The sequence below is a fragment of the Hydra viridissima genome, unplaced genomic scaffold (genome assembly GCF_058129835.1).
Source record: "Hydra viridissima isolate aposymbiotic clone 2 unplaced genomic scaffold, HvirCarnegie_v1 scaffold_19, whole genome shotgun sequence".
Taxonomy (NCBI): domain Eukaryota; kingdom Metazoa; phylum Cnidaria; class Hydrozoa; order Anthoathecata; family Hydridae; genus Hydra; species Hydra viridissima.
In genome coordinates, this window is record NW_028324318.1 from 498,163 (window position 1) to 526,120 (window position 27,958).

Below are 27,958 nucleotides of genomic sequence, written 5' to 3' on the forward strand. Positions count from 1 at the left end.
ATTCAATTAAAACCGACATTAATTTCTAAAATTTTTAATGACCATTTAAGAATATTGGGTTTGTCAAGAATTTTTAACAATATCTAATGAGTAAAATTAAGAATTTAATGTTATGGTTGAAAAATGACAGTTTTAATTCAACCGATGAACGACTTGTTCAAAAATTCAAACTTTGATCAAAAAACTAACAATTCACTTTCTATTAAGTTTTGTCGAAAAGATTTTTTAGCCTATGGCATGGATTTAATATTTCCAACTTTTAACTCTTGTTTTAAATATAAAACTTCAAATTTTGTTAATAGCTATAAAATAACAAAAAACCACTCTGACAAAATCATAATTTTTTAATAGTCAAAGTTTGGCAATAAATTTCATATAAAACACAATTTTGATGTCAATTTTACAATATTTGAATCCAATTAATCTTTAAATTGGTTGTTAATTTAAAAACAAACGTTTTTAAATTAACAAGCAATTTAAAGATTTAATTTTTTTTAATTAAAATTTTGTCCCTTTGTTTTCAACTTCAGGCGGCGGGAGGCAAAAATTTCGCTTCCAGTTTAGCGGCTGCAGCCAACTGGGAGGTCGAAGCCACTGGAGGCGGTCTCTAAATCATCTTACTTTCAAAAAATCTTCTTACGGCTGCCGCCAGTGGCATCCGCCTCCCGATTGGCGGCGGCCTCCAAAACATTCAGCCTCTATAAAAAAATTCTAGCGGCAGCAGTTAATTGGGAGGCCGAAGCCACAGGAGGCGGCCACCAAATCAACTTACTTTCAAAATATCTTCTGACGGCGGTCGCCAGTGGCTTCCTTCTCCCGATTGGCGGCGGCCTTCAAAACATTCTGTCTCCAAAAATAAGTTCTGGCTGCTGCTGCCAATCGGGAAGCGAAAGCCACTGAAGGCAATCTCCAAATCAACTTGCCTCCAAAATATCTTTTGACGGCGGACCCCAGTGGCTTTCGCCTCCCGATTGGCGGCGGCATCCAAAACATTCTGCCTCCAAAAATATGTTCTGGCTGCTGCCGCCAATCGGGAGGCAAAAGCCACTGAAGGCGGTCTCCAAATCAACTTGCCTCCAAAATATCTTCTGACGGCGGTCCCCAGTGGCTTTCGCCTCCCAATTGGCGGTGGCATCCAAAAAATTCTGCCTCCAAAACAAAGTTCTAACGGCGGCCTCCAATTGGGAGGCGGAAGCATCTGGAGGTGGAAGTCAGAACATTCTGCAGGCAAAAAAAGCTTTGGGAAGCGGCCGCCAATAGCTGCGGAAGAAACGCGGAGGCGAGAAGATTTTTGCCGTTTATCATCTCTGGGCCAGACTATGTATTTTATGACTATGGATTAAGGTTTTTCACGGAAGCAAAAATTAAATTTTCGATAAAAAAAAAAAAGTTTTCGAAACTCTATTTTGTTTCGGTAAGTTCGAAATAATTTCAAACTAATTAATTTTGCATCGAAACGATTCTTTCATTTCGAAATTGTCAAATTTGTTTCGAAATATTTTTGCGATTTCGAAATTCTAAAAATATTACCGAAACAATTTTTCACTTTCGAAATTCTTAAATTTGCTTCGAAATATTTTTGTGATTTCGAAATTCTGAAAATAATACCGAAACGATTTTTTACCTTCGAAATTCTAAAATTTGCTTCGAAATATTTTTGCAGGGATTAGAACCCTAAAGGTTTTTTTACTGGGATTAAAACCTTCAGGATAAGATAGGGGTTTGATATTTTGTGACATTTTGTGGAAAAGGGAGGAGGGGGATCTGAAAAGTTTTTTGCGTGACATAATTTGCGAATGACAACTTACATCTACACGGTGAAATGTTTCATATAAAATATTAGCCCTCTCAAAGTGAATAAAACCTACCTATAGCAAAAGCTACTTAAGTGTTTTTGTTTACAATTTAAATTGTAAATTTTGAACGTAGAATTTTTAAAATTTTTACTATTCAAATTTTTACTTATTAATTATTGAATGAAGATGCTTAAAAGCATCTTCATTTAATAATTAATATGATGGAGGGAGATACTATATTTTAATTTCTTATTTAATATAAAAGGAAAGAGGGTAAATATTTTATTCCGGCTCTGAAAAAACTACATTCTATTCAACAGTCATATTTGCTTTTGTTTACAAAATAAAATTAAAAAGATTTATAATGTTCAATCAAATAAAAAGATGTTAAAAATACATGTATAAATACTATTATTTAACTAAATCGACTTTAATTCGATTAGTAGAAAATCCAAAGTCGATTACATCGACTCTTAGTTTTTTCAAAGTCGACTAATTTCAACTTTTAGTCGATTTAGTCTAAGTCGATAACAACACCAGTTTAAACACTTTTTAATTTTAAATTTGCATAACGTAAGTTTAAACTTTAGATTTAGAATTTTTATAGAATTTTATAGAATTTTATAAAATTTTATAGAATTTATATAAAAGTTCGTGCGCTTTTCCTAAATGATATAATTATGATATTTAAAAGTTATAATATGCAATTCCTTTAAGGCCTGTAACGCACGTATATGAAATCATTGTTGCAACGTAATTGGCTAATTACTCTCTTGGGATTATTTAGATGAGATTTACAACAATTTCAAACAATTATATATATACCTTAGCAATCTTTTTGTTACATAACTCAAAATTTTAGTTCGAGTTGTTGAGGCAAATTCAAGATATTAGGCTTTAAAGATTTACTAAAAACACGTGTTTTACAACACATATTTGGCCATTATGGATAGTAAAAGTAAAAAAAAAAAGATAGCTGTTTTTTATTTTAATATAAATTTTTTCTCATCAAAAAAAAAAAAAATCATAATTTTGATTACTAAAAAAAACAACTTGTTATCAGTTGGGTGCCACCTTAAATTTACCAAGATAGTATTATTTTGCTATATATTCATATATACGTATAATACATCTTTATATATTATTCATATATATGTATATATGGCAAATTATTATATATATATATATATATAATATATATATATATATATATGTATATACATACATACATACATACATACATACATACATACATACATACATACATACATACATACATACATACATACATACATACATACATACATACATACATACATACATACATACATACATACATACATACATACATACATACATACATACATACATACATACATACATACAGACATACATACATATATATATATATATATATATATATATATATATATATATATATATATATATATATATATATATATATATATATACATATATATATATATATATATATATATATATATATATATATATATATATATATACATATATATATAATAAAAAGTCTACTTGCCGAAACACACCCGTTGTAAATTATTTAGGCACCCGGTTATTTTAATATTATTATGCAAATAAAATATAAGGTATTAAAATTACTTTTTGGAATAAATTTAACTTTCCAAATTTCTTTTTTTTTCTTCTTGTAATTAATTTAACTTTTCGAAATTCTTTTTTTTCTTTGGAAATTAGTTTCACATTTCAAAATTCTGTTTTTTCTTTCGAAATTAATATCAGTTTTCGAAATACGCTTTGTTTTTCGAAGCTAATTTCTTTTTTCGAAATTCTGTTTTTTCTTTCGAAATTAATTTCACTTTTCGAAGTGCAATTTTTTATTTTGAAATTAATTTCACATTTCGAAATTCCTTTTTTATTTCCGAAATTAATTTGGCTAGTTCAATTATTTTCATAAGTTTTTATAGATTTCGAAAAAAAAGAAGTATTTCGGTACCGTTTTAATCGAAAATTTTCGAAAATTGCAATTTCGATAATGAACCACACTATGGATAAAGTAACTACTTCACGCGTTGACAAATTACTAAACAAATTACACCAAGGTAAAGGAAATTAGATGTCGGCATGAACAGATTTTCATCATTTTTCCAAGATAAACATTTCTAAGTTTGGGAACTTTTTTCTTGTAAAGTTCCGTCAATAATAAAATAGACCTGTAAGGATAATTTTATAATGACTAAAAAAAGTATAGCAAAGTATAAAAAAGATTAAATAAAATTTTTTGTCAAGCTCTGGCTTCATTCAACTCCATGGTCCTTCATTCACCAGCCTTAATTTTTCTGATTATTCGCATTTTTTGCCTCGACTACTCTATAAGCTCCATAATATATATTCCACTATGCATTATTTTTTAGTAGGTGTATTTTCTAATGGGATTTTTTATAATTCGCTTGATAATGCAAAACCTTTTAAAAAGTTATTTAAACTTATAATTATCTTGCAAAATGCGGCCAGATATTTCATGTTTTCGTTTTTCATATTTCATATATTATTTCATTTGTCATAAAAGGCACATATTAACCCATTTGTTTTTGTCAAATAAAAATTAGTTTATATATAGCTGGTAAACCATGTTATGTTAATATTAAATACTTAGTTATTCCTGCGGTTTGCCATAAATTGGTTTTGCTAAATTCGTTAAAACTGTGGCAAATTATTTTTTTCTTTATTTTATTTACATTTATTTTAAGTATAAGTTATTTATCCTTAACTGCATATATTTCTGTTGTTAAACATAAAAATAGAAAATTCTATAATATTTATAAACTAGAAGTCTACAGCAATATAGTAGATAGAATAGTTCCCTGGACATGAAATAATTGTGCTTTAGGTAGCTACAAAACTAGTTGATATTTTGTATTATTTATTATATCTCTAGTTATAAATGTACTAAAGTAGTTAAGTAAATGATCTCAATTTCTATATCATCATCAGCATTATTTCTTAAAATATTAGGAATATCTAGCTGTATAAAATTAAGCTTAAAACCTGATTCTATTGCTGTTATCTTGAATAACTAAAAGGAAGTTGATGTGATTGGCAAGGGCGGGGAAAAAATAATTGGGCAAAAAATTAATTGATTGCAATTAATTGATTGCAATTAATTGATTGCAATTAATTGATTGCAATTAATTGATTGCAATTAATTGATTGCAATTAATTAATTGGGTCAGAATTGCAATTAATTGATAATTTTGCCATTAATTTTATTTACGGAGATTATATTATACTTTTATGTAATTTTTAGTTTAGCACTGTATTTAACCATAAAAAGTTAAAGATAGAATGACGCATAAGCAATAATACGCATGTATAAATATTTCGAGCTGTACACGCATATAAGGTTAAGGATAGATTGACCAATAATACGCATGTATACGCATGTTCATTTCAATTGTGCTATTAATTATGTTTATATGTGCACATAAAGTAAAAAAATTTCTTTTTAGGATTTTTATAAATCTCGCTAACAATTAATACAAAAGAAATAGTCAACATTTACTTCAAGAAAGATGAAGCTAATGACAGTAATTGGACCTGTAAGTGCGGAAAAAAACTACGCCAGAAAACAGGATAGATCAATTTATTTAATCATGTTAAAAGTATGCATCCAGAATATATTGAATATAATACTTCTTTAACTTCAACACAACAGCCGATTACACAGTTTAGTGGTTTTACTCATATTCCAGGACCAATAATACCAAAGAGTACCGACAATATGTATTCATGGATAGAATGGGTGACTTGTGGCCTTAAACCATTTTCATTTGTAGAAAACTCTCTCACGCAAAAATACTCTAAATTAGAAAATATTTCCATAAAAACCATGAAAAAGTACATGAATTTGCTGACTTAAAAAGTTGATGTAGAAATTGCTTACATAGTTCCAGAAAATTTCGCAATTATTTTTGATTGATGGTCAAACGGAAGTACGCACTATGCAAGGCCGGATTAAGGGTCTTGGGGGCCGGGAGCCGAAAAATATTTGGGGCCCCATTCCTAAAAAAGTGTATTTTAAAATGAATGCAAAAAACATAAGATTACTTTTTTATTTAAATAGAAACTTTTCTTGCTTTCACATTTGCAAAATCAATTACAACATCTTGAAAATTTATATTTTTTAACAGTGTTCTTTCAATTGTCATTAAACAAAGAGCATTTAAACGATCATTTAACATTGAGGAACGGAGATCATTCTTAACTATTGCCATTTTTGAAAATACTCTCTCTGCACTACAATTAGTAATGGGAAGAGTAAGAAAAATCCGATATGCGATGTCAACATTGGGAAAAACTGATTCTAACTTATTCCTACGAATTGCTTGTAAACATTAAAGTGCTGATATATTCTTCTCATTTGCCATGAACTTGGAAAACTGGATAATTTCACCAGGGAATTGCGTATCTAAGTCTGAAGGATAAATCGTACACAAGGATTTGGCAGCAGCAACAATGAGAGGAACGGTCATGATTTGAAAACTAGTTAGAACACCAAACTTTCTCTCTGCAGACTAGTAAGCAAAAAGCCTTTCTTTCAAGCACATTTTCAACTTGTCTATGATTGGGAAAAAATACTTGATTTTAAATTTTTCATTGCCACTAAGAACCGCTTCATTCTTGCTATTTTCACCAAACCCAAATTTGTGCGTCTTCTTTCTTTTATTTTCATGCTTGTACTGATTAGGAATAATGCTTGAGAACCTTTTAGCGCTTTCTTGAATGTCGAGAAAATTTTCACGAACTGACGTCACATATTCCAAAAGAGATTTAAGCAATCGAACACCAAGATCCAGATCTGCAGTTTTATCCTGAAGTTTCATACTAGTAGCATCAAATCGTAACATTATTCTGTGCCAAAGCTCCGTCATAAAAGCAACATCCAAAGTTTTCATTTTTTTAAAAAGTGCAGTGGCTTCGTTTTGTGTCTGAGTTTTTTCATTTTTATCCAGAATAATCGATTCTAATGTGTCAAGGATATGATTGTAATTTGAATGTAAAACTTTGGTAGAAATGGCTTTTGCTGACCACCTTCTCCCACTCAGGTTTTTAATGGTAACTTTCCTGTCCTTTCCAGCACCACCTAGAAGATCTGAACAAACTATCTCCCACCTGTGAGTTGAAGAAGCACAGAAGTTATACAGCGATTGGAGAAACCCAAAGAAATCGGATGCAGCCTCACAGCTGTCAACAGCATTTACGCCAACTAAATTTAGAGAATGTCCTGCACAAGGAATAAATTCAATGTTTGGGTTCTCTTTTTTCAGTAGTGCTTGCAGGCCTTTGTATTTTCCTGACATGTTAGATCCATTGTCGTATGACTGACCACGAGCATCTTTAATGTTTAAGCCAAGCTTATCTAATGTTTTCTTGACAGCATCTGCCATAGCCTTTCCGCTATGTCCGCATGAAGATTCAAACCCAATAAATTATTCTTGCACAACAGCTTCCTCGCTCACATATCGAATGATTATTGAAAGTTGGTCACAGTGTGAAGTGTCAGTTGATGAGTCAACAATCAGTGAAAAGTATTTAGCACTGGCAATTTCGCTGCTAATGGAATCCAGAACTTTTTTTGACATTAAGAAGACAATTTCTTCATAACTTGTTGATGAAATGTATAAAACATTTCCTTTGCCCTGATTTCCTCGGCTTTCTAAACGTTTAGCAAGGAATGGATCAAATTTAGTTAAGAACTCCAAGGCCCCGAGAAAATTTCCATTACTGAAGTCACCTATATCTTCTGAATCACCTCTAAGAGCTAGACCTCGACAGCACAAAAACTTCAAGCATTCAACAACTCTTCTCAGAACTTCCCTCCAGTAACGCTTTTCATCCTCCAACTGCTGTTTTAAATGAATATAAATTTTTCCTTTTAATGTAACTTTTCCAAAATAGCACTGGACTGCATCAGAATGCTGCTTGCTTTGTTCGTGTCTATGTATAGAACGCAGTCCATGTGCCCACTCGTTGAATCCAGATCTGAAATTGTCGTCTGAATCTTGAAAAAGCAAGCAGAAGAAACAAAATATTTTTCCTGTAGATGGTGAATAAATAAGCCAGTCTCTCTTTCGAATTTCACCATTTTTCAACTTAAAAGAAAAATAGATAAGAGAGCAGCACCTTATTTTCGTGTTTGTTACTTTTTTAGTTTTTTCAAAACTTTTGTCTTCAACATTTTGATCAGGAATTTCTTTTATAGAAATCCAGTAGCGCTGTGCTTCTTTCAGATCCGTCCACAATGCTGGGTCAGATTGACATATTAACAAACTGGACTAAAACAAAAAACAACGGTACAGCTTAAGTTCACGATTAAAGATAATAATACGTTTAATAATATTACTCATAACAAAAATAATAACAATAATAATAATAACAACAATAACAAAAGAAATAATAATAATGGTAATAACAATAGTAACAATAAATTTTATTATTTATTCTTTCCTCTAAATTCCAAGGTATTCTTACATTGCCATATGACACATTTTCTTGCTGCTCTGTTGAATTGGATAACACCGATACATTGTTCATTGAAGAATTATCTGTTACGTTCTGCAATTGTGAACTTTCTGCAGTTGGGTTTGATTCAGTTGACAAACATTGATTCTCCTCTAATGCTTTATCAGGAGATCGGAAAAAATTAGTCAATCTTGGGATTTTTTTTAATGTTGTTTGCTGTCTGTCACATTTTTTTTTTTCAGTTTGCGTTTTAAATTTCCGCTTAAATATTTTCTGTACATTATTGTCCAATTATTGCAAAAATAATTGTAATCTTAATTTATAATTCTTTAGTGGTAAAAAAAAATAGTAAAAAACTAATATTTCAAAAAATATATACAATATTCAATACATATTTACCAATAAATATAAAAAAATAAAAAAACAAACAATTATTAATTTAAGTCATATTATTTGTTCTCAAATAAAATAAAAAATTCAAATCAAAATGTCAATTCGCATTTCTTGATAAATATTTAGCATTTAACTTGTATCCGTTTATTTACTTTTTCAAGTAAGTAAAAAAAGATAAATGTTGTTCGAACTTTTTTCCAATACAGTTCGAACGTGTTCAAGTTCGAACTTTTTTTAAAAAGTTTAGAGTTTTTATTTTTAATTACATGAGAAATGAATGGAATTAATTTCCTTAGAAATTAATAAAATTAATTTAGAATGTCAAGTCATATATAATAAAAAAAATAATATAAACGTTAAAAATCGGGGGCCCCACTGATACCCTAATTTTTGGGGGCCGGGCGCCTAGGCTCCCTGGAACCCGGGTTAATCCGGCATTGGCACTATGTGGCATTGTTTGTATCATATCCTAATAATGCCAGTGAAAATGAGTACTGTACTGCATTAATTGCCTTTTCACCTATAGGAAATGAAACAGAGTTTACAGCGAAATCCCAATTTGAATATTTATCATAGGTTCTTCAAAATATTCTTCGCAAAAATATGACTAACGTAACATCTTTAATAGGTGACAACCGGGAAGCAAATAAGGCCCGTGCAAATCTGTGCAATGTTACATTAATAGGATGTGCCTCTCACAGGTTCAAATTGGCTATGGAAATGTTTTTACTCAAATATAAAAATATCATCGATAAGACAAATACGCTTATGGGTAAATTCAAAAACTTAAAGCTAGCCGGAAAACTCCGTTTGTTGACTTCAGAAACAATAAAACGATATTTTTGTCTTAAGCCATTTTTCACCCAAGGGAACTTTGATAAAATGCCCGAGCTTATAGATTACACGTTGTCTGCCAGGGAAGAAAATGATCTTCAGTTGCTAAACGAGACTCTGCAAAAATTTAACTCAGTAACTATTGCACTTCAAAGAGAATCTATTGACATTTCAGAAGTAAGAGTTATTTGATGAAATAATTAGACAAGATGTTAATATGGGTACCTATTTATCTTCAAATGCAGATATTATTCATTCTAAAACATTTGAAAGTGCGCAAGTTAAAATATTGGACAGCAGAGAGCACGAACTATTTTTAAATGAAAAGGAAAGTGTAAATAAACTTCTAAAGCAATCTGAGATCACGCCAGTTAGTATTGATTATGATTTAGACTTTGCTTCTAAGCTTCTAAAGAAAAGAAAATAAGAAAAAATGTTTTCGGATTCAAGATATGTGAATTGCAAGTTTCTGGTGCCAACATCAAATACTGCGGAAAGATTTTTCAGTGCTGCAGGTTACGCAATTGGCCATTTGAGACATAATATACTTCCATCCAATCTTGAAATGCAAATGTTTTTGTGTGTTAACAAACGATTTGGGACAGAAAAATGCTCTCAGATATTATGATGAATAATGAAAATAACTGATTGTTTTAGTGATTTACGCTTCAAATAAATTTTGGTTTCCAATTTATTTTTTATGAGTTCTTATTAAAGACGTACTTTAAACTGGAATTATACATTACAATGTAATGTGCAATTCCAGTTTAAAGTACGTTATTACTTTAAATATATATATGTAATGATTACATATAAATATTTAAAGTAATAACCCAACAATATTTATCTTTTAAGTATGATATTTAATGAAAAATGATAATTTTATGTTCTGTTTTTAACATTTTTAGACATTTTTAAAAACCAATAATTAATTTCAATTAATTGGAAAAATTGATTGAACTGTTCAAAAATTGCAATTAATTGATTGCAATGAATAATAATTGCAATTAATTAGTTGGTAGTATATTTTTAAACAATTAAATTGCAATTAAATTTTCCCTGCCCTTGGTGATTGGTAAGACGAGACCAAAAATTCTGGACGAATCCGACAGACTTTAATATAATTTAATTTTTATTGTTTAAAACAAAAGATTTGTAACAATACGCAACGAGCATGGTTCGCAAAAAAAACAATAGGTTGCACGTCCATCTCTTATAGCTCCATGTGCGAGACAAAGATGATCTGTAAGATTTTGTAGCTGCGCTGCCAACTCAAGCACACACACACACACACACGTCTTATCGTGCCACCGTTGCAACATTACAACGCTTCATTGATATTTCTCGTTGACGTTTCAAAAAAACTCCAAGATACCAAGATCGAAATTAATTGGATAATTTAAAGGAAAACGGAGAAACCTGTTAGGAAATTTATAAATGGGCTTCTAAAAACAAAGGGGTTGAGATAACAAGTGGTCAAAAAGATTCATTCTCAAAGGTTTCCAAAACAAAAAACTTTTGTACAAGGTCTTTCCTATTTGCGTGATATACTCATTTAAGAATGTCAGGGTCATTATTAAAGACAATCATGGTATCGATTGTCTTTTCAGAGGCCTAATAAAACATTGTCCAAAGGCCTTGTACAACCTGAAGTGCCTAATTCAATGCGCTAACCTTATACAACCAAAATATGCTTAACCCATTCTTCAAACGAACAAACCATAACCTTACTTCTGTTATTTTTACCAAACTTATTTTAAATTTCATATCCAAAATACAACTTATTGCAACTTAAACAAAGAAAACATAAAGAAAACTCTTTTAAAAAAAGGCTTGTTAATATTGTTCTATGCTTTAAAAAAAAATGCTTTTAAGACAATGCATAAAAAAGATTGCATTTACACATCAGCGATTCTGTAGTGGAAAAAACCAGTTATATCTTCACCCAAATCCTCGCAAGCATCAGATAAGGATATAAACATTTTTTCTGTATCACGACTGTTCCTTTTCCATTTAAAAAACTCCAACACATTTGATTGCTTATTATAAAGGTTTCTTCCCAGATACAGCAATAATTGTTTATAACTCTTTAAAGAGTCTTTTAACTTCTTGTACTCATTCACATTTCGATTTGGAATTTTAAAATACTTTTTCGCTAAATACTTATTTTCTTCCTCCAATGCTAAAGAAAATGCAGAGTAACCAATGCTATTAAACTTAAAAGGATCAATACCATTTTCAGCAATAATAACGAGTGCTTTTTTGTGATCATTTCGATCATCAGACATAGTTAATAAAACCAATTCACCAAAAGTATCATACTTTTTACAATCTAGTTCCTTTTCTTTAGGAAACCTGACTGCAGCTGCTATTAAACAAGTTGTCAATACTCCACCCATTATCAACCGTAAGAAACCAGTACCTATTAAACCGTTATTTACTTTAGTTAAGCTCACATTTGCTAGAACAGTTTCATTGCAATAATCTTTGGTTGTAGTTTCATTGAAAGCTTCATTGTATCTAAAATTAGTTTTATCACAGATAGCCATGCCACGCAGCATACTGAATATTATCACTATCGTCATAATCATGCTAAATCTGTAAACTAAAATAAAACAATTAATTCTCTGAACAATTTTTAATCCTAAAACTCTAGAGCTGCTGGAATGAAAGAAAGTGGGTAGATATAATTAAAGTAAAAGCTCTTTAAATTTGTTAATATTTAGCTCTAAACTAGGTTTTTTTAAATTCATCAACTAGAAAATTAGGTACATACATACATGCATGCATACATACATACATACATACATACACATACATACATACATACATAAATACATACATACATACACACACACACACATACATACATACATACATACATACATACATACATACATACATACATACATACATACATACATACATACATACATACATACATACATACATACATACATACATACATACATACATACATACATACATACATACATACATACATACATACATACATACATACATACATACATACATACATACATACATACATACATACATACATACATACATACATACATACATACATACATACATACATACATACATACATACATAGGAACATATATCGTTAAGGGCGACCACCTCTTTATCCATTACAAACGGATCCAATTTAAATTTTTTTTTTGTTCACTAAAAGAGTTTTAATTTCCCTAATCTTGAATTAAAATGTATAATTATACTTAAATACATTCGAATGAGGGATTTCTAAGGACTTTATTTGAAATTTGCCCGGAAGCGTTTAAACAGTGAAATCAAATATTTGTATATATCGAAAAGTTAGTATAAGCGGATCCAACTTTACACGATACTGATTCAAAAGCTTCTATTATATTATATACTGAATACTGAGAAAACCATATCCACATCTTCATCATTGTTGTTGATTTATGCCGCGGTTTGTAGTTTTACTGCTAAGCGCGTCTGGATGCGATTAGTGGAGGTTTTTAAAAGCAAACATTTTTTTTACTTATAAAAGAAGAGAGAAAAACTGTATATAAACAGAAAGAACGAGGAAAGTGCGAAAATTATTATTTACAAATTAGTTTTTCTTTTTCTTGTTTAATTAACCTTAAAAAAAATTGAAAAACATAAAAGAAACATCTTGGAGTTATAATTGATAATGCGAAATACATCACAGCATACAACTAAATTAAAACGAAATGAAGACTTGTTGCCTTCATCATAATCCGTAAGAATAAAGCTCAAAGTCGTTAAATGGGAATTACTCTACTATTATATTTTTTTTTGTTCTCTCCAGAACTTTTATACCTTTTTTTGAAAGTTTAACCCCACTTTTTCTTTCTTGTTTCTGTGTAAAACATCAATTTGCGTTGCAAACTTTGTTTCAATCAAAGAACTAATTCCGTTAAAAAATTGGCGATTATAATCATTTTGATGGGATTTTTAAATTTTTCAACTTTAAATAAGACTACTTTATGTTGGTCAAAAATTAATATTGATTGATTTTCTTTCATTTTCAACAACGATCTTTCTCATCTTGCAAAAAAGGGAAAAAAGACGGGAGGGGGTGTGAATATGCAGTAGCGCGTCATTAAATAGAAAGGTTAGCTAAGGATGGCGAAAGAAAAGTTTTTAAAATAAAGTTAAAATATATAAAAAATAAATCTAGTAAATATTTAAAAGAATTATGCTCCAGCTTCTTCATATTCTGTAATTTTACTTTTTCTAAAGCAAAAGTATGTCTTATTTTTTAAACATTATATATATATATATATATATATATATATATATATATATATATATATATATATATATATATATATATATATATATATGATTATCATATAATCATTTAAATCACATATGCAGGTTATATGAATCAAATTTTATTGAGGAAACAGAATTTTACCTAGAATTCTTTATCTTCTTAAATTCACTGTTGAATTTATCCCTAACTTTTTCTAATCCTCTCAACTTATGATGAGGAAATTTGCTTAAAACATTCAAGAAATTGTGATGCTGGGGTCTTTTATTAGAAATAAAGTATGCTTTGAATGCTAATTTCAATTCTTTCATTTCTTCTGTTGACCACTTACTCCATGTTTTTTTCTAAATAAAATTTAGTAAATAATTTTCTTTTCTTTTTTGAAAAATATGTGTGTGTGTGTGTGTGTGTGTGTGTGTGTGCACATATATATTTTTATATTGATATATACTATAAAAAAAAATGTACAAAAATTAATATTTTAGTTTGTAATTTTCTCTGTAATTTAATATTTTGTTACCCTTTTACTAGAAGCACCATTTTCATCATCTGCAATGGCAATATCAGAATTTTCTTTCTGTTTACGTTTGATTTCTTTGGTTTGCTTTGTTCTTTCATCTGAAATAAAGTTTGCAATCACAGCTACAGATACAGGTACTGAGTTTATTTATTTTCAAAATTAGTTAATCTGGTTAAGTATTAGTGTTTGCCATATAAGATTTTAGTATAAATTCTGTGTTGTAATTCTTAAAATGATTAATGCATTGATTATAGTTTGATTTCAATGTTACTCGTTAAATCCTAGTGTAGTTATAATCTCAGTTTTTTCGTTTAAAAACTTCATTCATTATAAATTACTAACCTTCAGTTGGCTTATCTACTGTTACAGAATTGATACCTTCAACTTCATAATCACTTTTGTCATCATCTAAAACATTGTCTATTTTTTTGTTTTTTAATTTCTTTCCCTTATCTACTGCTGTTAAAATTTTTGCCACTTTTGTCAATTCTATATGACTATCTTCTTTGCGGTACCATGCAAAATGAACATTATGAGTATGCCCCATATGGTTTGTAAGCCATGTTAGTTCAGCCTGTGACATGTCTAGGAGCTGCAGCAGAGTTGCAAGGAGCTTACGAGTTCTTGTAGGTGTGATTAGTTTTGGTTGCTTTAATAATGGTATCTTCTTTGTTAAAGCTTGTAAGGTGTCCCATCCCCAGTAATAAAGATCGCTTAAGCCACTTGCAAATACATATAAGTTGTCGCTCAATATGTTTGCAGCTGTGCGATATTTAACTAACAGTCTTATCACTGAAACTGACTCATCTGTAAATAGAATTGGTACTAAAGCAGATTTGCCCTTTTTTTTCTTTCCTTCAACGTAGCATAATTTAAGGTGACATGCTAGTTTCCGCTCTACCTAGATTATCAGATTATACTAGTTTAAACCAAAATTAAATAATTTCACATCAGTTAGCCCATACAGTTTTAAAATAAAAAGTAATTTAAAAAAAACTACCTCATCTTCAATTTGGTCAATATCATTTCGACGTTTCCATCTGTCATCTTCTACTCCTTCCCAATCTGAAAGTTTTAGTTTAGAAACCTCCCCTCCTCGTCGTGCATTGAAACTCATCCAGCGTGCAAGTGTGAGTTTTTGTAAATATCTGTATTCTTTAACAACAAATTTTTCACAATTTTTTTTCTATTTCATTGACTAGAAAGGATCTAAAGATAACAACATCATCTTCAAGAGGAAGTTTCTCAGGTGCTTTAGCCTTTTTACACTTATAGGTTGCCCTTGCATTATTTGCAAGTATGAGCCACTCTGATTCATATAGTTCTAAAAAATTTCTACACTTTTCTGTCCTTATGCTATTATTTTCTTTTAGCGACACAGCACGGACAATTAAAACTAGGTTGTGAAGTGAAAAACCAAGCTTGCAAAAAGTATTAGGATTGTCAATATCTCTTGGGCCTCTGTACCCTGTTAAAAATTTTGCTGAACTTACTATTTTGTCAAAGTTTTCACTCAACACCATATCTTCAGCTCTAGCATTGGAATTATTTGATTGTTTTCTAAATTCAATCAAAAGTTTTGCCAAGCAACGAAGGGAACCTCGAATATCATGGTATCTGTTTTTTTCTTTCTTTTGAAGCAAAAGATATCCCTCTTTGAACATTAGAGCGTGTTTGTTTCTCAGCTGTTGCACTCAGTTTAATCTATAAGGTTTTTGATAAAAATTGCAATAAAAATTTTTTTTAGTTGATTATTGTCAGATAAATAGTTTGGTAAAAGTATGTGAGTAAAAAGAAAAATTTCACAACAAATGTAAAGAAAAACTATTAGTATATACCTTGTTGTTCAAATTTAACCTTAAAACCTGGGCATTCTCTTGATTTTCTGTGTTATTGGGATAACATTGTCCCATAACCAGACTTTCAAGGAGAAGGCCCTGGGAATTAGGTTCATTTAACCATTGTGAGTTTTCTTTAAACCCTATACTATTTTCTTCAGGTTGGGTTTCTTTGATTTTACAAGAAAACTTATTAACTGTGAAGTCCATAAATTCAATATTCTAGCAAGATATAAGCAATATACCATTAAAAACTGTATAAAATGTGAAAACTTTACAAATCATAAATAAATAAAAATGCAAATTTGATAGTTTAATAAATTTAAAAAGTTTAAGAAAATTTAAAAAGTTGTTAGTTTTTTTTTCTTTACCTTCTTGAGCTCACTACATGATTGCAAACTTGTCCCTAGAACATTGTCCTTGTTAAAGTTATCAATTAAATTATCTTTAAAAAAAACACTTTCAAGGAGCTTGTCCTGGGAACTAGTTGCTAGGTCAAGTTTCTTATTATGTGTTTCTGATTCTTCAAATGAGGTTATTTTGTTTTTCTCAGCCTCTTCACTTGTAAAAGAATTCTTGCAATTTAATGTCATCTTGGATACTCCATCATTGGATACTCCATCATACATTAACAATTCTTGGTTCTAATAAGAACGAAATTTTTAAAAAGGTTTTTTGGAGTCTCACTATTGTCTTAGTAAATAGTTACACGTTTTTCAAATGTATGACAGTAATTCAAAATTTTGAAAACACAAAATTGTTTTTAGTAATAAAAAAAGTTTTGAAATTTTGGATTTAACTTATTTTACCTGAGAATTTGGTTGCAATTTTTCAATTTCCAATATCACAGCTTCCTTTTGCTAGGATGACAAGGTGTTCTCCATGAACTCAATAAACTGCAAATAAAAAATTGCTTAGGAGTTAAAACCGAAAATATTTGTACAAAAAAACTTTTTTTTTAACTTTATTAAGAATAAATTTAAAAAATGTATTTTCATTTTATTCGGAATGAATTTACTTTTACGGACATATGTTACGTTAATAATTAGTATATTGTTCAGTTACCCTTTCTAATTCAGGTCGTTCCGATGGTTCTCCGCTCTATGCAGAATGAATAAATGAAATTGTAATTGTTGCATCTATTGATTTTGTTTGGTAGAGATTTTTTACATCATCCAATATTGGTCTGATGCCTTTGCATAAAGCTTCAGTTAGTAAGTGATCCTTTAAAGATGGAAGTACGTTTTGCCAAGGTGATGACAGATCTGATAAAATTTCGTAAGCAGAAATAGCCCAAGAAAATATATCGGTTTTCTTCGATGGAGTTTTTACGTAACCAAAACAGATTTCTGGTGCAGTATACGATAAAGTCATTCCTTTTGTCGGAAAAGAAGTTACGGTTGCAGTTATAGTTTCTTTTAGGAGCATCATTCCATCAAAATCAGCTACCTTAACTGATATTTCATTTAAACTTCCGAATACAAGTAAGTTGCTCGGTTTAAAGTCACGATGGACAACTCCATTGTTGTGTAAATAAATCAATCCTTTGGTGGCTTGGAATATATAGTTTAATCTCTCTTTAAAGTTGAAATAAGTATTGTCATTAAATATTGATAAAAGTGATGACAGGTTGTGTACTTTTTCCCCGTCGACATTAACGCGGCAATATTCAAAGAGTAGCGCTGACGGTTTTGTACTAAAACCGCAGAACTTTACTACGTTATCATTTTCCAGTTTTCTTAATACATGAGCGATATCCATGATCTTTTTTTTCGAAACTTGCCTCTTAAACGCTTTCACAGCAACTGTATTTTTTCTTAAATTGTGAATGTATACGATTGCGGATGTGCCTTCGCCTACTATCATTGATGGATTTAATGGCAAATCGTATACATTAAGATGAGCTATTTCTTCTTCCAGTTTTTTTATTGACAAGGGTAAAAATGATGCCATGTTTAGCTGTAAATTAGAGTAAAGTGATATTATAAGTTCTTAAAAATCTTAAATTTTTTTAAAATCTCGAAAATATGTTTAGAAACTATTATCGTTTAGTAAATATAGTTATTTTTAAAAACGAGTTTCGTACAGAAAATATTTATACATAATAAATTAAAATATCTAAAAACTCCTCAACTCTATCTTTTTACTATTTTTACGAATCTGTATAAAATGAATGTGGGCAACTATTTATTTATGCTCTATGACGATTTATTTTGTTTTGTAAAGTTCGTTTTAAAAAACCACCGCTAAAATGACATGTTTCTGCTTCTTTATTGGTTCGCCCAAAAATAACTAAATCAAGAATACGGTTGTGATTAAGTCGATAATTACTTCGATGAGTGGCAAAGCCAAAAAGCATAATTATCAAATTTCGCTAAAACTTCACTCGTTGTTAACTAACTTAAAAATAACAAAACTGTATTGTAATGATTTCGTGAAATTATCAATATATTAAGAACTGTAATATTTGTAACAAAATGAGCTTACAGAAATTCTAAAGTTTCCTTATTTTTGTGAAACATCTTTCAATTAATGCCTGTAATCAATAATGGTATAATATCTTACCTGGGTAATATTTTCGTCTTTGATTTAAAAATAATGGAGATTCAATTTCATAGGGTTACAAACCGATTAAAGAAGAATAAAAATTTTTTTTTATATATTGTTGTTTTTCGTTTTGAAACGGTTTTAAAACGCTTAGTATGTCACGTTTCGAATTTTCTAATCTTAAGAATAAAATAGCTTGCATTGCGTTTTTAAACCCGTTTGCAACGCGTTGGAAACCCATTTTATATAATTCGTAAATTTAGATTATAACAATAATGATAAATAGATAATATATTATAATAATAAAATAGATAATATATAATAGTTAGATAGCAACGATAAAAATGGCAATAAATCGTAATTTAGATAATAACGGATAATTTGGATAAAACAAAATAAAAATTCTTATAAAGAATAATGTTACAATACTCAGTTCACAGCAAATAATGATTTACTAATAAAATACAAGAATATCATTAGAAATAAATTAATCACAATATAAAATTAGAGTTTCACAAAATTTATATTGTAACAGTTAAATCAGAATTTTTATTTTAAAAATTTTTAGGTAAAATTAATAATATATTCACAAAGAAAAATATATAGAGGTTAAAGAATGATATTAACCAGAACTATTCAGGAAGAAATGGTGATGTCCCTTAAAAACAGATTCTTGGACTTACGGATAAAACCTGTTGTTAGGACGTTCAGGAGGGTATTCCAAAAAATATAGTTATAAGTGACTGACCTTAGGTTATCTCGACACGTTGTCATATTATTAAAACAGTTCTGAAAAAAGTTTGGAAGGATATCGTGTATTTGTTCCCAGATAAATGGACAATTTAAAAACTGATTTAAGTTAAAAAGGGAAAAACTTAGGATGTCATTACGAAAATTATTGTGCATAAATTCGTACTGCCCTATTTTGAAATGCAACGGTTTTAGAAAAGCATGCGGTTTTAGAATTTCCCAAACTTGACAAACATATTGTAAATGGGATGAGTGTTATATGAATAGTAACGTTTTATATTTAACTTTAAGTCGATCTTATGCTAACATTCCGTTGGCTTAATTTGAGAATAAGATCATTTAAGTGTGTTTTGAATGAAAATTTCTCACCTATCACAACACCGAGTTATATCACTAGATAAAGTTTTTCAGCCATTTATTCTAAAGTTCATGTTTTTAGGAGAAATAAAATATAGTTTTCGTAATAAAGTTAGTATGTTACATTTTAAATATTAAATTTCCATAAAAAAAGATCAGTAATACAGTTAGTTAATCTTTGGTATTAAGAGAAAAAAATCCTATAAAGAACAGCTAGTATAGGCCAAAGACGGGCACACATGAGAGCTCCATTCCTTTTTTTCATGTTACAATTAGTCGCACCATAATTACAGTTAATTGCATCAAGTCACTCATATTTAAGAAAATATAGTTAAGAGAAAGAAACTACAAAATAGTTGTTTTAAAAATGTTACTATAAAATTTAGAAAGTTGTATTTGATAAAAAATATAACATTTATTTGCTGATGGTGCCCAGCAGTGTAAATGCGCGCGGACTTTTTATTTTATTTAAATATTTTTTTGTTTTAACCTAAATTAAAATAACAAAATATCTAGATTTTATGAAATGTTAATATCCCAAGATTGAGGGAAAAATGTTCTTAAATGTGAATTAAAAATACGGATGTAAATTTTCAATGGCAGCCAGAAGAGGATCCACATATCCCCATCGTTAGTATTGGCGAAAGATAATAAACAATCAAAATCAGTCCTAAAAATGAAAAAATTAGTAAAATTCAGTATACGTATTTTCTCCTTTTTTCTAGTTTATTCTCTGTTATCAAAAAATCATGAAAAAATGAACAATTGTAAATTAAAAACAAAATATCATCAAGTTAGCGCAAAATTCAAAAATCGAGTTTTCATGTTTTTCTATGGCCGATGATATTGACACCCTAGACATAAATTCCAAAATGGAGTTAATTTTCTTGGGATGGAGGGGGAAATTATCCCCGAGAAAATTAACCCTTTTTGGACATTGAGGCCAGGAATTAATTCATTCCTCAAAAAATTGGGGATGATTGTCCAGGGGATAATGATATAAATTCCTCGATTTACGGAGGAGAAGCAACAAAAAAACATTTAAAATAAAAAAAATTTTGCACAATTTTCAAATTCAATACAGAGTAAAAGAGATCTCTAAATATATAAAAATCGATTTTATATAAATTATGCAGGCATTAGGTGACTTCTGCATTGGAACTTTTAATGAAGTAACATTTTGTGGGAATAAACTCGCAAGCAAAAAAAAAAGTTGTTTTTTTAAGAGTCTGTTTATAACTACATATGAACAAAAAGTAGTTACAAAGTTTGATCATAACTGAGTAAAACCATCATAAATTTCTTTCTAGATTTAAGAAACTTTAAGAAAATAGAAATTTGTGACTTAAAAACAAAGAACTTTCAGCTAATTCTAAATCTTTTATTGTACCGAGTTTTGCTTGCAGTAAGATTGAACAATATCTTACTTAAGAAAGTTTTACATAATATGATTACTCCATTTCTTTTAAACTTATTTCACTTAAAAAGTGAAATAAGTTTAAAATCACAAGGTTACACACCACTAGATTGTAAAGAAAACTTTATACAATAAAGTTACACGTTGTTTTTTTTTTTAATAAGAAACCAAGCAAATGGGCTAGTACTAGCAAGTTTCTTATTTTAAGGGTACTTTTTTTCAATTCTATTGCTAAAAGTTTTATAAGAGTTTCTTAAGGGTTTCAAAACTTTTTCTTTTTTCTTTAATTTCGAATTTTTCGATTGCGCGTAAAAATTAATTACTTATTGAATTGTTGTTCTCCATTGTAGATAATATTTGTTTTAATTTCGTGTTATGTTGATACTTGGGTGAAAAATTATGAAAATTCCTCTTAACAAAATAAAGTTATTATCGAAAAGTAACTCAGTACTAATAAGTTTCTTAAGATTTTTGGATTTCTAGTAATAGTTTCTTATAAACATGTTTCTTATAAAAAAAACGTGTAAACTAAGTAAATTAATGCAGTTGTAATTAATAAAATGCGCTTTCTACTTTACTTTAAATTTAAAAAGACTTAGAAAACTTGTAGATATTTTCAGTTTGCAATTTAGTTGATAATAAGTTGGGGATTTGTGGACTCTACTTATATATTGTCTACTTTTAACAACTCTCGATTAACTTTATCAATATATATTTCGTGTTAATATGAATGTTACAAAAACACATTTTAGACAAAACTATTTTCTCTCCAATAAAAGGTTTGGTGTGACAAAACACTTCGATAGCGACGAAAAAGACGTTTTTTTTCACGTTTGGTGTTTCATTTATCAATCAACCAGTTTCATATCTAAAAAAATTTATTTTTCTGTGATACTTATGAATTGCTCAAAAATATATTTTTTACTTTAACAGTGGAATGTTTTCACTGCGAGCCGTTGTGAAACGGATTTGAAACGCGTTGCAAACCAGTTTCAAGCGATAAGCAAATATTATTACGTTTTTAAATTTAGCAAAATTCGAAATTCGATTGAGCGTTTCAAAACCGTTTCAAAACCGTTTCAAAACGAAAAATAGGAATATAAAAGTTATTTTCGCTCAAACTTTTTTAAATCAACTTTACCAAGTATTTCATTTACTATCCCGACTGAAATGAATAACGAATTTAAACAATTTTCTTTGAAAATGACTTAGGAATAATTATGTTACGAACATGAATCATTTCACATCAAAACGACTAAACTTTTATAATAAAGAAACTATATGTCACACTATTTTTAATATTGGTACTAGTCGCTCAAACATTTGAGTTAGAACTACTCAAAAAATTTCTCTCAACTCCCAATACCTTTGGAAATATCTTTTGTCAAAAATTAAACTTCTTTAGGATCATTCTTAAAATTGGTATCATGGACTCTCAATATTGTTAATAAAATGGGTTCAATTGAAAAACAAATACTCTAAGAATGTAAGTAAAGGTTTTGTGATACAAGGAAATCCTTAAAATTCTTTTCAAATGAAATTCTCTGCAAAGTTACCAAGAATAATGCATTCATTATTCTCAAGCGCGCTCTTTAAATCTTTCAAATAACTTGCATGACTTTTAGCTATGTAGAAATGAGAAGTTAATCCATAGATAGCTGTTATGAGACTTTTATATTCATCTTATTTATTTAATTTATTTTTCCATCATTCTAAATTGTAGGATATGGGAAGGCGGAGGGGGATGTTACCACCTTCAAAATGCAGTGTTATTATTTTTTTAAATGAATATAGTCATTTAAGTGAGATGAAAAGTTAGTTGCAATATCAGTTGCAATATCAGTTGCCATCCACTCACTGATTAGTCTTTTTATGAGTAAGTGTGTGGCAACTGCTTTAAGTTAGTTAATTGGGCTTCTACACAGTTCTCCAATTCCTTAATACCTGTGCCTATTTAAAATATTAGATAGAAAAAGTTAAAAGATTTTTTTAAAATAATATTCATGAACAACTACAAAATTTTTATAAAAGGGCGGATGCATAACGTAACAGTTGAAAAAATTTAAAATGCAAAGGAGTTTTCTCAATGGGGGAAGGGAAGTTCCCCATCCATATCCCTCTCATTTTGACCTAATGCAAATGTTTTTTGTAAAAATACATCTCGAATAGGAAAGTGCTCCATCTTCCCATGGACTACTTTAAAATTTGATTAGTGGTGATAAGTACAGATGCACACTCAATATGTCCCCCCAGTATCAAAGTTAACTAGCCACTTAGAACTAAGGTCCCAAAAGTAATATCCTAAGAATAGCAGTGATCAGCTGAAAAATTATTTCTTTTCAAGTGTTTCTTTTAATGAATATTTTCTGATTCTTTTTACAAAAAAATAGCTAAAACCATTTTCTTGACAAACTTTGATTCTTTACGACAATCTTTTCATCTTACTTTCTTTTTATGACTAAATAAGGAGAAGCGTGTTTTATTAAGGATGGAAAATGGGATGGAAAGTAAATAACATTTCACTTTAATTGGTCATAAACAGAATGTCCATACATTGCAGTAGTACAACACATTCAAAAAAAGTACTAAAACATGAAAATACTTGAGCAGTGATATGGGAAGTATTGATGATTCTTCGCTTCAGCATGTATTGATGAAGCAAGTTTTTAATGTCTGAAACGTTTCAATACTTAAAAAATACCTTAAGTGCATGTTACATGCATGGAAAAATTTAAAGATAGCATGGGTGCCTATTCGGAAAAATGGTGTTTGTTGCATTATTTATTAATGCAACGAACTGTTTGTAGAAGCTTCTTGTTTTATAGGATGCGTTTCTCGCAACAGCTTCTTGTTTTTAAAGTATGCGATTTTTGTAACTTCTTCCCTTAATAAATATTCACTTCTTGATTTAAAGCAAACTGTTTTACTTGTATTACTTTAGTTAACTATTTGAGATTAAAAAGTAGTTAAACAGTAGTAAACATTTTTATCAAGATGTATTGAACGTCATTATCAGGTATAATACACTGAGAGCAAGGTGGGAGACTATACTTGGAGGATAATACTTGAAAGGCCATACAATTACAGGGAAAATAAAAAAAAAACATAAATTTCTGAACTTTTTTACATATATTTATTTTTTTTACAACAATTGTTTGTGTTAAATAGTACTCTTGTAAAAAAAACTTCAAGTTTATAATCAAGAAATAAAAGTTTCAGTATTACATTCTTTGGAGGGTATAAAAAAAACCTGGGTGTGAACTTTCTTTTTTAAGTTTGTAATGTGGAAGAAATAACAATCAGATATGCTAAACTTTGACTCAAAATTCCTGTTGACCAGCGTAATAGGCAATTTAGAACTGTCAAGTAGGTCAATTTACTTTAAATACTTAGGAAAACTTTAAAAACTTAAGAAGCAGGACATATCGAAAACCGAAAGTCAATAAGTGACAATACCTGTAATCTTCAAAAATGGTTAACTTATTTGTAGACTTTTTGAGTCGTGTGCTCAATACTTTCTACATAACAGTTCTGCGATTGACTAGTAAACATTTTTAGAAATTAAGCTGCGATTTCACAGCTTAAAACTTTAGTCGTGAACAGTTAGGTACAGAGTGACAAGGCACAAAATGTTTACTATATCAGAGCTTAATCACACGGATAGGCACAGTCCTGAAGAAACCTTAGCGATTCTGGGTTTTTTAATACTTCAATGTCTTTTTTAGAATTTTCACCAAAACTCAATGATTTAACAATAGTATTTTATTTGAAATAGTTGAAGTCCACTTTGGCGGTTTTCAACAGCTTTCCAAAACGCCCAAGCTTTGACAAGGAATATTTTAGGAAATGTGTAAAGTTGCGAGCTGAAAGTTAAACCCAATTTAATTAGGAAAAAAATAATCTGATACAGGGTCGATTTTAAAAATATTAAACCACTTGCTGTTTCGTAATTAAAGAAAACAAAATTATTAGGCACAATTTTTTTGAAGCAGGGAATAGAGAATAGCGGATTTACCACGGCGATCTTTACTTTAGGCCTAGGCACCGTGCAAACAATATCTGATTAAATTCGTTTTAAAACTCTTATACGCAGCTATATAATTTCGATATTTTGGATTATTTTCACGTATTAAACGTACACTTTAAAATTATAAGATGAGATTACAATGGCATTAACTTGCTGCATAAGTTTTATTGCTACATAAATTTTATAGTTCGAATCTTCGAATTTGGCCACACCGCAAAAATTACATGCAACTTGATGTGGCTTCTAATCTTTCAAGATTTTGAATTATATATAACGCTATATAAAACAATTGAAGTAGTACTTCAAAAAACTGTATTTAAATAATATACAATATAAACTAATGATTTTTTAAAAAAAGCTGCGAACAATTAGCAAACAACTGAGAGATTTTTTTCTTTTACATTTGTATTAAACTTGTATGTGGAAACCACCGTAAGAAACAAATTCACGTGAAGTTTCGAGTTTGTCATTTGATTTTTACATTTTTTCAATTTTTCAAACAAAAAAATTTTGGCTTGAAAAATTACTAGATTTAAAAATCAAAAAACCTAGATTTCATTTTTTAAAAAACAAAAACTTAAAAAAAATAATTTGCATTAACTTTAAGAGAGAGAGACAGAGAGAGAGAGAAACTTACCTTATTACAGCTTTACTTAACAGATTTTTTTGTTTGTTTAGATTAATTTCACAGTTGACGAAAACTAGTGAAAATGTAGCTGCAAGCAGTTTGCTTGATGAGTATATAAAAGATTACCCAGAAAAAATAAAAGATGAGATTTTGGGGCAAGCTGCAAAAGCAGCTTCAAGACATGTACTTGCACTGGCATTGCTAAATATGTTTTTTACAAATGAAGAAATGTCACAGACTTGTTATAACAAAAAAAGTGCTGCATTTAAACCTTTAGACGACAATAAAATTAATCAACTCAAAGAGGTTGTTTTCATCATCAAACCGCCAATTGAAAATGAAAATAAAACAAAACTTTGGAAAGAAATTTTTCAAAAAATCATAACTAAGTGCAGGTTTGTTCGGTTTAAGAACGCAACAGCCTGCACTTAGTTTGGTGTATTTTTAATTTTATTTAAACATTTTACATTTAAAGAAATCTTTCTTTCCGAAGTTCTGTAAACCTTTTTGAATTAATTCTAGTATTTCGTCTTAGTTTTTAAATGCAGCAGACTGTTAATAAACACTTAATTAAATAATGACAAGTCTTTGAATTGTCTTCATTTAAAAAAGTATATTTTGCAATGCCTAATGATTTATTTATTTACTTTAATAAAATGTTACATAAACTTAGTTTCTTTCTCTTTTTTGAATCTACCCAATACTTCGGGAATATGCAGGAAACTTATTTAGTAGATTTAAATAAACGTTCAATAAATGTCGGCAAGTCATTAGGATACAACTTATTTTGCTTAAACATTTCAATTTTAATGTAAAAGTAACTAGACGATTACTTTTTAAATATTAAAAAAAATTCATCTTTACCCTACCGTTCTTTTACTTGGTGATAAGAACTAAGAAACATAAAACTTGTTACTAAATATTCAAATTCAGAAAAAACAAAAAATGATCGTTAGGTTCCGAATGTTCTTCGCTATCCCAACGTTTTATAAGTAATGTAAGTAATTGCAACTTAAAACAGAAAATGTGATTTTTTTTTATTAACTTGAACATTTATAAAAGCATGATTAATATTGAGAAGGAGCAACAAAACTACGTATTCATTAAGCTTGCGATAATGTTACAGTTATATGGCAATGGTGTCATAAATAAATTACAGACCAAAAGTCAAGTCAGTAAAAAATTTATACCAATATATTATAGCTAGCATTTCGCACAGCATAGAACTGATAACCTTTTGCACCAATAGGAGATTTTCAAAATAAAATCTTTCAGAGATTTTCTAAATTTTTTTTTATGATGGCTAAATGGTATAAATTTTTATATTGAACGTTTCTAAGTTTCTTAAAATTGAATAGTACGATGTTGAATTACAGGAGTTCGGCCACGAGAAAAGAAATGGTACACTATATTAGATGCTTATTTTATTAGCTTAAAAAAACAACTACCATATCAATAAAAGTGCGTCACATTTGTCTGATTTACGATATAAAAGTGCCTCACATTTGTCTGATTAGTTGTTCACTTACTTCTGTGAGCAAATTACGAGGAAAATTTTTCTTAAATTATGAAGATTTAAGCTTTAGAATATTAGAAAATAACAAAAATTTCGTGCTTGATTAACATACTTCAACAGTCTTGAGTTTCTTTGGAACAAACTCGCATGGTTTACCATTTAAGCTTTTACGTTGCGTAATGACGTAACTTACACAGCTGCAACTTCTGTAATTAAAGTAAGTTGTAAATCTGGAGTAAATCTATCAAAATACAAATCAGAATTGAAAAAAAACTATAACAAGATAAAAAAGAAAAATTAGAAAAAAAAAAAAAAAAAAAAAAAAACCGGATCCGGATAAGACAAATTTCCGAACAACATAATGTAAGTAAAATAGCTGTGTAAACAGTTAACCGGATCCACCCTCAGCAGTTGTTATATCATCATTAAAATGCGTTATTTGCATTTTAAAAGGTATAAGTTTATACGGATCCACTTCTGGATGCGCTTAAATTTTTGGACGCGCTTAGCTGCTGTGTAAGTATAAAATGG

The 27,958-nt window shown here is 29.3% G+C and overlaps 1 protein-coding gene and 2 pseudogenes across 2 annotated transcripts; all 3 read right to left on the reverse strand.

The window, feature by feature from the left end:
- Window positions 1-5,942: 5,942 nt before the first annotated feature.
- LOC145188679 (uncharacterized) lies at window positions 5,943-6,863 on the reverse strand (annotated as a pseudogene).
- A 6,841-nt stretch (window positions 6,864-13,704) lies between these two features.
- On the reverse strand, window positions 13,705-16,395 carry LOC149876521 (uncharacterized; annotated as a pseudogene). Its single transcript, XR_016448680.1, has 6 exons — window positions 16,186-16,395; window positions 15,348-16,032; window positions 14,690-15,248; window positions 14,348-14,445; window positions 13,972-14,171; window positions 13,705-13,787 (listed from the first exon to the last, which is right to left on the reverse strand). The product of XR_016448680.1 is annotated as an uncharacterized LOC149876521 (transcript).
- An 842-nt stretch (window positions 16,396-17,237) lies between these two features.
- On the reverse strand, window positions 17,238-27,643 carry LOC149876522 (putative cyclin-dependent kinase 8). Its single transcript, XM_090075177.1, has 2 exons — window positions 27,540-27,643; window positions 17,238-18,144 (listed from the first exon to the last, which is right to left on the reverse strand). Exon 2 carries the CDS (start codon window positions 18,136-18,138, stop codon window positions 17,287-17,289), a length of 852 nt encoding a protein of 283 aa, XP_089931303.1. The 5' UTR covers window positions 18,139-18,144; window positions 27,540-27,643; the 3' UTR covers window positions 17,238-17,286.
- Between the last annotated feature and the right edge of the window lie 315 nt (window positions 27,644-27,958).

Excerpts from the sequence above, each read along its gene's own strand:
- LOC149876522 (XM_090075177.1), bottom strand. The coding sequence starts at position 18,138 with ATGGCATCATTTTTACCCTTGTCAATAAAAAAACTGGAAGAAGAAATA.